Genomic DNA, 10,750 nt, shown 5'->3' on the forward strand with positions numbered 1-10,750 from the left:
TGGTTATTTTGGTTTGGAATCCTTTTCCTTCTTTTCCTTTAACTTTTGTTTTAGTAATGCCATTTTCTTTTTTTGATCAATGATTGATTGTCTTTCATCTTTTGATTCTTTTGCTTTTACTTGTTGGCTATTATGTTTTTCTCTTTCCAATTGTGTTTTCATTTCCTCTTGTTTCATTGCATTGATTTTTGCTTCTTTATCTCTTTGTTCTCTTTCATCTCTTTCTTGTTCATCATCCCAAAACATTTGTTGTTGTTGTTGTTGTCCAGCATTCGTTGTGTTTTGATCTTTATAATATCGATTGTTGTTATTTTCTTGTCCATCATCATCACCAGTACACGCTTTAATTTCAAAATCCACAACATTATTTTCATTATATAAATCATAAAAGTCTATTGGCTTTTCATGTTTACCTTGAACTATATAATAACATATAATATATTTGATTAGCATACGAAAGAAAAGGATTGGACCATTTTTAGAATACATACCCAATTGTTGATAAATCTTTGCTTTTTCTTCAAGTTTCTTTTTTATATTATCATAGGATGTCTTGTTGGATTCATCTTTTAACGATTGAATATCTCTTTCATTTCTTTCTTTTGTTCCATTGTTTGAACCCAAACGATCATCATCATCACGATAACCATCTTGATTTTCATTTTCTTTAGATGATTTGTTATCAACAAATGTAAGTTTAGATTTCTTATTAGTTTGTATTGATTCTTCATCTTCTCCACTACCTCCGCCAGTCCTCAATAACGATTCTTTTACATTTCTTTCTTCATTGATAACAGCTGTTTTCAATCCTATAATCTAAAGAAGATATTAGTATCAACTTATATGAATATATTATGTACAACTTACACTAGATGATGATACACCTTCAATATCATGTTTCCTCTTCCACATCTTCAAATATATTTTATTATTTATATTTATTTGTTTAAAAAAAATGAAATGAACCAAACGAAGGTTAAAACGAGAGTGTTTTGAAGATCATTTTTCATTATTATTTAAAACTAATGTAAGTTGATAATATTTATTTATTTGTTAAAAACAGCAATATATATATATATATGATGAACGATATAGTAATCGGGATGATGGTGATACTTGAAGATGAAGAATGAACTTTGAATTGGAGCTTTAAGTATAGTCTGCTTTGTCTATTACGATTGATCACAAACAAGCGTGCATGCATGCTATGATTGTGATATCATCTAATAGTGATAAGGTTCCTCTATATTGGACACTCTGATGTCGGTTTAACGATCTTTACTTCCCATTGAATGACGATACTTTATAGGCAATTAATTGCTGACTATATATTACTTGAAATTTATTTATAATACATCCTTTTGAATAACGATCATCTACTATTCATTCTAACCATTTCATTTTCTCTTTTTTAAAATAGGAACTAATAATTTATGTGATTGTGAGTGATTTATTTACTCTTTTTTAATTTAAAACAATGGATATTTAAAACTTGACACAAAGTTGTAACTACTACATAGGCAAAATGTAAATAAATAATGGTGATACCAAAACAAAACAATTGTAAAAAGGATGATTCTTGGATACCTAAAAAGTTGAAAATATTAAATCTAAATATTATATATGGATGGATTAGTCATTGGTTAATTTTGGTTTGTTAAAAAAGTTATCTATCTATATTTCTATTTATCTATCTTACCCATCAATGATATAATTTAAACTAATTAATAGTAATGGTACCAAGACAATTTGGAATGGGTTGAGATCATCATTACAGATTCTGGCCAAAACGATTCTACCAACCAAAAAGGCAACGATAAAGCCAAAAGTGTTGATAAACATGTGTGGATTATTTACATAGACTTGGGTTGGTGAATAGATACCCCAAACCATACCAGCCAAAAATACAAATACAATTGGGATCACTTGTGAGACTGCACCTTTAACACTCTTTGGTCCCTTTTTAACAATTGTATTAATACTATATAAACGATTTAGAGTAGAGAATGATTAGTATATATGGTTCTTCTGGTTTGGATTTGACTTGGTTTAAAATATACTTGTTAATAATGGTAAGAATGGCACCTAAACTACTAACGAAAAGAGGAATATAAGTTAGAGGGATACCAAGATAGGGGACAGTGGTATGCCAAATTTGTGATCCAAAGATCATTGTGATGAGGTGACCACCCATCATAGAGTAATGGCCTTCAATGACACCGATGGCACCCAATTCCATGATACCAGTGTGGTATTGTTCCCATTGGGCCATATAAAAAGCTGCCAAGAGGATGAGCACGTTAAAGAGCGAGGCATAGGAGGGACCAGCCTGAATAGCAGTGAGAAAGCCCAATACCACTAAAAAGGTGGTGATGGCGTCACAACCGTGGTCAAACAACTCACCCAATCCACTTGAACTGTTGGTACGTCTTGCTTGCTTGCCGTCGAGTGCATCCATAGTCTGATACCAAAAGATGCATACGATATTCAACAATGATACCCATGCAGGTACATCTCCTTCAAGTCCAGGTGCATAATAATAAGTGACTAAATAAGATAAAATGATACCAAAAATCCCAATAATGTTACTAGATTTGGGCTAAAAAAAGTAGTAGATAGGAATAAAAAGAAAAATAAAAAGAAAAAGAAAAAAGAGACAAGAAAGATAATAATAATATTATTAGTAGATTAGTTTTGAATGAATGGGTTGGGTCATTTATTTAAATGTTGACTTACGCCATCCATATTGGTAGCCATTCTACAGAAGTTCTCCAAAATGGTTGTAATAGTGCTGATAGATAGGAATGATCAATTCCATTGTATTTGTATAGTTTAATGTGTTCTTTGGCTTTATCGCTAACATATAACCCCATTATTATTCTCTAATTCCTTTCCTTTCTCTCTCTCTCTCTCTCTGACTCTATCTATCTCTTTATTGTATTTGTTGATGATGATATAATTTATAAATTAAAAACAGACAAACAAAAAGATCCAAACCACCCAAATGATGATGATCCAATCAAGCACCTTTTCGAGAGGCTTTTTTAATTTAATTTTTTTTAAAATTGGGTATCTTCATCATTGCCGTCGGGTCAGAATTCCGTCAAATGTATATTCATCCATCACAATCATATCATCCATTATCTAATTGTTAAATATATATTTAAAACATACCAAATTGTTTGTAATAAGATGTGGAGAGATTGCATGTTGTGTTTTACATGTTGTTACATGCTTTTCTGAACCCAAAGTAAGCAAACAATTTAATTTTGTGGTCTGAGAGGGCAAACAGACAATCTAGTAGGTAGTAATAAGTGGCATGTATGCGATACAAGATTGAATGAAGATACCCTTCAGTAGATGAAGAAAAGACAAAATTGATTGTGGAGCCTTCAACGAATGAAGAGATCATCTGTACAAACAATGAACTGATACTCTCTACTTACCACATGACTGCCGTCACATTGCAATGAATCATGAAACTACGATACGACCTTTTATGTGGTAAGTGGAGAGTATCAGTAGTAGTATGATGTATCATCATCAATCCTCCAATTAAAAAAGGTATGTACTTTATAAAGTCTCATTCACCCAATCATTCTAGATAATTATCAATCTTTTTTTCTTGCACACCTCATCATGCCCAGAGAAGAGTTGGTATCATCAATTATGAGACTCTGGTTGCGTATTATGAGTAAGTGTGTTGTTTGAACATCATGTGATGTGATGCAGACAGATGAGAGAGTGTGTAGAATGAAAGCGATGTTATCTTCTCATCTCGTCGCTTTCCGATGGGATTCTTTTTTTTTTTAATTAAAATTGGTGCTGTGGGGGTCGTGTACGATACGGAGGGAGGGACGGTTTTCATAATGATATTATTAAATAGGGTTATATATATATATTATAGTATTTGTTTGTTCGTCGTCGTTGTCGTTGTTGTCTCACACCTCCTTCTTTAGATCACGTCGACGAATAGATTACCAGTAGGTAGTAGTTGCAATGCTACTTTGAATCATTGCCATTATAGTTCAAACCCAGATAGATATATACACACAGCGAGCTAGTAAACCAACAACAACCCTTTATCTGAAAGAAAACCAATAATCGTTTAAAAGGTAAATCTCTCTCTCTCTTTCTCTCTTTCTCTCCTAAACTAAAACACACACATGAACCTTTAAAGATATCATAGAAAGCTCCCCCTCAACAAAGATTATTAGATTAGTTAGTTAATTTAGCAAAAGCAAAAGCAAAAGAGAATGAATAAAAGAAAGAATGAGAAGAAGAAAGAAAGAGATCGATCACGATTACTCTTTTGATCAAAAGTGTGTGGTGATAACCCTCTAACCTAACCACACGGTTACCGTTACCAGTACTGGCTTGTCCACCCCCACTCATTTCACCAATCCAATCCCCCAACCCCCATACCTCCCCATCAATACCCCCTCCTTCCCTATCATTCCAACATTAAATTTAAATCATCATAAACAAATAAAGAAGGTGAAAGAAAGGAAAAGGATAATAGGTTATTTTTAAATTGAACTAGAAAAATAATAATTTATTACTGATCTGCTGGCTGGCTGGCTGCTCATCACCACCTCTATAAATATATCCCAACTTAACCTAAAAGAAAGATTTAAAATCCATTAAACCAAACAAGTAAATTCACTCATCATCATCATCAACATCATCATCAATAATTCATTTAAATACCAATATTTTAATTATTATTATTATTATTATTTAATTCATTCCAACCTTTTTATTTATTTATTTATTATCTTCCTTTTTATTTCTAGAGAGAGAGAGAATATGGTAAAATATCGAAACCATTTGAAATCGGTTGCAGTTGATCAATGGAGAGATAAATATCTAGACTATGAATATTTGAAATCATTGTTGGAGAATGAATACAAGAATGCACCACCATCACTTAATGAAGACACTCATTCAAATATGATGAATATTAGAGGTGGTGGTGGAGGTGGAGGTGGAGGTGCCAACAGCAGTGGACTGCTCAACCGCAGAAAACTACTGCATCAACTCATGTCGTCTCCCAACTCGTCTAGACGAATCATTAATGACGATGAACATCCAGCCGCCACATCGGCCACACCAGTAGTATCACCAAACACCGCCGGAAAAAAGCGACACCAACGAAAAGATAGTGACGGAGTAGACAGCGACAATGACGACATTGAGCTGCAAGTATTAAACCAACTCAGTCAATCGATGATGAGCAACAAATCGACCATGTCATCACCAACATTGTACAGTCACAGTCAAGGTGGATTCAGTAGTGGTCATTTAGATGAAATGGTCCTCAAATCTCCAACATTAGATGCAGATGAACATGTCATTGAAAGAGTTTTAGATGATAGTGATAATAGTGATCATCATGAACAACAAGAAGAACAAGATATGATGGATGAAGCTGGAAATGAAGATCAAGATGAAGATCAAGATAGTAGTCCAGAAGCCAAATCACCATTAAATCTTGTTAAAACTCCTTTATTAAATTCATCAACTTCATCAACTTCTTCAACTCATCATCATCGTCAGAACCATAAAAGTCAAAAGAAAAAGAATCAAAAACAACATTCAAGAAGATCATCTCTAACTAATAGTAATCATGGTAGTAGCCAAGATCTTTATGAACAAACGCAGAAAAAACAAGAACAATCAAATCATTTACATTTACCACAAATCAAAGAGATTGTACCACTTTCATTGGAGGAAACAGCATTTTCAAAAGAACCAAGTCCTGTTCATTTATCACCTGTTTTAAATTCATCTTCTCCTCTTCCTCCACCTCCTCCATCTTCTTTAAATGTTTCACGTCAACAACAACAACATGTGAGATATGCAATGACATCTCGTCCACAATCACCAGCATCACCAAGATCACCACAAATGGCATCTGTCATTCGTCCACCCTATCATAGCGGCAATCAACGTCATCATTCCATCTCTATTCCCGATACTACAGGTGTAGACAACAGACCAACATCCAATTCATTTGTACCCATTGAAGATTTAATTAGAGGACCTGCCTATGATACTTGTGCTTCACCTCCAACCACTTTGATTCACGAACCAACCTTCCAAGAGGAATTTCTCTATCAATTGGATAAAATCGATACCTTTTTCATTGAAAGATTTCATAAAATTAAATACAAGATTATAGATCATTGTAATATGATTCAATTTATTGTAAGAAAAAAGAAAAAAAAAAGAGTGGTAGATGGAAATATTATTATTATTATTATTTTACTAACATTTATATTTGTTTTAGAAAGCTCAATCTGATAAAAAAGTAAGAAATTCTAGAAATATTTCATTTATAAAGGAAGGATTTCAAGATAATTATAGAGTTTTAATTATGTTATCATCATTTAGATTATTAAACAAAGAAGGTTTTGAAAAATTATTGGAAAAATATAAAAAGGTAGAAAAAATATATATATTAATATTATATATTAATAATAATAGTATTTATATTTATATTTATTATCTCCTTTTTTTTTTATACTCTACTCTTTTTTAGTGTAATAGTATATTGACAAATAGTTTAAAAGAAGAATTGGAAATGAAAATATTTTTTGATGAAGATGAGATTGGAAAATTAATTCATCAAATTAAATATATTTATGCAAGATATTTCACTGGCAATGATAAGAGATTGGCAAAGAATGAATTACGATCACCTGTTGCTGGTGACAATAGAGGATTGGTATTTACGGTTGGTTTGCTTATTGGTTTTTGTATCATGTTGGGTGGACTTTCTATATACACCTATCATCAATACTATCCTCACGACAATCCACCTCACAATGCCCCATTGGCTTGGTTGTTATTCCGTATCACTCTACTCCCTGTACTTTTAGGAACTCTATTTGCTCTTCAAACATTTATCTTTGAAAGAACAAAAATCAACTATGTATTTATATTTCAATTAAAACCAGAATATTCAAGATCTTCTTTACTTTATTTTAAGGTAAGGGAAACAAAACAAAACAAATAATTTAATTTAGTTTTTCTAATTTCTTTTTTTCTTTTTATTTTCTTTTTATTTTTTAGTTTGGATTAATATTTATATCATTTTGGTTATTATGTTTATATTTTTATATTGATACGACATCGACACCATCAAATATAAGAATATCACCAATTATATTCCCCATCTTGTTTATGATTACATCGGTAGTGGTGATTGCATTACCATTCCCAGTGTTTGCACACAAGACTAGATTTTGGGCACTCAAGACATTTGGAAGAGTGTTGTGTGCTCCTTGGGTACGAGTCCATTTCAAGGATTTCTTCATGTCTGTTCAATTGCTCAGTCTTGGTGACTTTTTCTTTAACATTCAATCCATGATTTGTATTTTCAACTACAATGCATTGGATCCAGAAGAATTGTCATTTTGCTATTCTACCAGCTTCCTTGCTCTACCCATCCTCAATGGTCTCCCCTACTATCTCCGTATCATGCAATGTTTTAGAAGATACTATGAAACTAGATGTTTCTTTCCTCATATTACAAGTGCCATTCGTTCAATGTTTTCTTTAGTTACTTTAGTACTTGCTTATCTTGCTTTATTAATTAAACGTAAAGAAATAGAAAAAAAATAGAAAAGAAAATAGATTCGAACAAAAGATATTAATTTTATTCTATTTATTTAGATGATGCAAAATGGAATGAAATTAAAACTATTTGGTTTTTCCTTAGTATTGTTGGTAGTTTATATAAATGGTACGCTGATATGGCTGTTGATTGGGGTTTCTTATTATCACCATCAACCAATAAATTTTGGCCACTTCGAGAGAAATTAGTATTTTCAAAATATAAATTTGTAAGAATTCAAATCAAATCAAATCAAATGAATGATTGTTGAGATATTAATATTTTCTTTTTTCTTTTTAGATTTATTATATAGCAATGGTATTGGATTTATTCCTTAGATATTTATGGTTATTGGTATTTTTAATTAGAGATAATACATCACATCGTCTTGATAATCCATTATTCCTTTTCTTCTTGTCAATGGGTGAAGTATTTTGGGCGACACAGTTTATATTCTTTAGAGTAGAATCTGAACATTGTCAAACCGCCGATAAATACAGTGTCTATCATGACATTCCAATGCCATTCACTCAAGAATATAATAATTATTTGGATTCAAAGAAAATTAATCAAAATCAAAGTAGTTATAATAATCAAAGTAATAATAATAATAATCAAAATAATAATACATCTATTAATACTCCAACTCAAAATGATAATAATAATAATATTAATAACAGTAACAATAATAATAATATTCATAATAGTGATAGTATTAATAGTTTAAAAAATACTAATAATAGTGATAATTATACTCCAAGTTCCAATTCATCAACATTATCTCTCTTGGATAATACAAATAATAATAGTAATAATAATTAAAAAAAAGTAAAACCTTTACCTTTTAAACAACTCCCTCCCCTCCCAAAAGAAAGAAATTCACAAAATTAATCACAAAGATCGGGTTCATCTATAAATGTATTGAAATCCAAAACAAAAAGTATAACCTCGAAGATAAATAAATTCATTCCTTTTTTAAATTGTGACATCATCAAAAAAAAGAGATAAAAATCAAGATCTTATGATGACAACAATCTCTTGGAATAAGAACAAGTTTTTTCAAAGTGTTAATGGAACAAGCACAAAACCCACACACAGACATTCTTCTACTTTTCAATTGAGCTGTCGATATGACACTACAAAATAGGCAATTTCGTTCGACAGTCGTAATACGATTAACGATAAAAGACCACCACTTCTCCGACTGCAAAATAAATCATTTTCATTCATACCATCCTAGTTGCACAATAGTTGTAATTTTATTTATATATAAAAATAAAGAGACAGAGATAGATATAGATAAAGATAGAGATGAAATCACCAATAGAATTATACTTTGATAATAGTAATATTAGAAACATTGAAATACTTGAACAATGTCCTACCATGTACAAACAAGACGAAAGAGAAAATATAGAAAAGGATGTTAAATTTGAAGAATCACATGGTGCCTCCTCGATTGATAGTCCATCGATAACCAATCATGCTACCTTTGAAACATCATTTATTCTAACCAATTCACATATAATGAATTACTATGCTGCTTATCAAAGAGTAGATTTGGATTTACCAACTAAAAGGTAAATAGAAGATACCTATATACCTATATACCTATATACCTATGCCTATACTAAATCTATCTATTTATAGAGAAACATTTATAATGTCAGATGGAGGAACTATATCAGTTAATTGGTTTGAACTTGGAGAATACAATGATGATACACCAACTATATTAATACTACATGGATTGACTGGAGGGTATCATGAAAGGTATGTATCTCATAGAATTACAATTACAATTACAAAGTTGGTTTGACTACTACCAATCATTATTTTTAATATTAATATTGAATCAACTCAAAAGGTACGTTCAACATTTTGCACAATATGCACATCAAAAGTCTGGTTATAGATCATTGGTTTTCAATTATAGAGGATGTGCTGGTAATGAGGTGACAGCAGACAAGATTTATTGTGCCAACTTTTTGGATGACTTGAAATGGGTTGTTGAATGGCTCAAACAAAGATTACCAAATACCAAGTTGTTTTTACTTGGCTTTTCTTTGGGAGCATCGATCTTGGTCAACTATCTTAGTAGTGCTGGTGACACATCTCCATTTGTGGCACATTGCAGTATCAGTAATCCATTGGATATGAAGAAATGTGGTGACAATCTCAAATCAACAATGATCAACCAACAATTCTACAACCAAAGTTTGGCCAACAACTTGATCGATCTTTTCCAACGTTGGGGTAATCGTTTGGATTCATTTGCAACACTGGAACAATTGAAAAAGGCTCGTTCCATTAAAGATGTAGATGATATGGTAACTAGTAAAGTACATGGTTATAAAGATGCCGATGATTATTATGAACATGCTTCAAGTTGTAATCATATTGAATTTGTAAATATATATCAACAAAATTAAATAGATAGATAGATAGAAAGTATTTTTAATACTCTTTTTCTCTTTTTCTCTATTTTTAGATTAAAAAACCTACATTATTTATAAATGCAAGAGATGATCCTATTAGTCCTGGTAGTGCAATACCCTTTTCTAAAATCAAAAACAATCCAAATACGATACTCGCATGCACCAAGTATGGAGGACATTTAGGATTCATGTACAATCTTCACAAAAACCAACCATCATGGTCCGATCAAATCACTGTAGAATACTTTAATACCTTTTTGAAATAAATAAATTATACTAATCATTAATTTAAATAAGTATGTTGTTTGTTGTTTGTTTGTCCCTCCAAAGACACATTATGAGAATGTACATGATTCGTTCATTCAAAGCAGAAACCGTTGTAAATATCGAGCTCCAATGATCTGCAGTGGACAAGACGACGACGAAATTAATCGTCATAACCATATGATGGGCCGAGGTTGCAAGGGTACAAAGTTGTTTTGAAAAAAATAGTTTTGCAAGACCTTCTTTTTCAACCAAAATCGGGGGGATAATACCCTTTTCAATGGTTGCCCACCTCAGTGAGTCGTATGGTGGGTATCAAGTCAATTGAATTGGGTTCAACACAATACATCCATCTGTCCCTTCCTTCCCTCCCCTCTCTCTCTCTCTTTTAGAATAGTGATAGACAAAGAAAGAAAGAGAGAGACTA

The 10,750-nt window shown here is 31.6% G+C and overlaps 3 protein-coding genes across 3 annotated transcripts; 2 read left to right on the forward strand and 1 right to left on the reverse strand.

The window, feature by feature from the left end:
- Positions 1-3: 3 nt before the first annotated feature.
- captA (CDP-alcohol phosphatidyltransferase) lies at positions 4-2,873 on the reverse strand (the record flags this gene model as incomplete). The annotated part of the gene is made up of 7 exons (XM_004355600.1): positions 4-419; positions 492-816; positions 868-912; positions 1,514-1,610; positions 1,700-1,981; positions 2,061-2,588; positions 2,737-2,873. The coding sequence occupies 7 exons, from the start codon at positions 2,871-2,873 to the stop codon at positions 4-6; spliced, it is 1,830 nt and encodes a 609-aa protein (XP_004355653.1).
- Positions 2,874-4,272: 1,399 nt separating this feature from the next.
- On the forward strand, positions 4,273-8,443 carry DFA_08154 (SPX domain-containing protein; the record flags this gene model as incomplete). The annotated part of the gene is made up of 7 exons (XM_004355601.1): positions 4,273-4,322; positions 4,797-6,210; positions 6,293-6,445; positions 6,545-6,994; positions 7,078-7,606; positions 7,681-7,850; positions 7,922-8,443. The coding sequence occupies 7 exons, from the start codon at positions 4,273-4,275 to the stop codon at positions 8,441-8,443; spliced, it is 3,288 nt and encodes a 1,095-aa protein (XP_004355654.1).
- Positions 8,444-8,932: 489 nt separating this feature from the next.
- abhd (alpha/beta hydrolase fold-1 domain-containing protein) lies at positions 8,933-10,325 on the forward strand (the record flags this gene model as incomplete). Its single annotated transcript, XM_004355602.1, has 4 exons — positions 8,933-9,201; positions 9,272-9,394; positions 9,489-10,029; positions 10,113-10,325. The coding sequence occupies 4 exons, from the start codon at positions 8,933-8,935 to the stop codon at positions 10,323-10,325; spliced, it is 1,146 nt and encodes a 381-aa protein (XP_004355655.1).
- Positions 10,326-10,750: the final 425 nt, after the last annotated feature.

This window comes from Cavenderia fasciculata (assembly GCF_000203815.1).
Source record: "Cavenderia fasciculata unplaced genomic scaffold Scf_ET2XIPL01COFD4-5, whole genome shotgun sequence".
NCBI classification, from domain to species: Eukaryota; Evosea; class Eumycetozoa; order Acytosteliales; family Cavenderiaceae; genus Cavenderia; species Cavenderia fasciculata.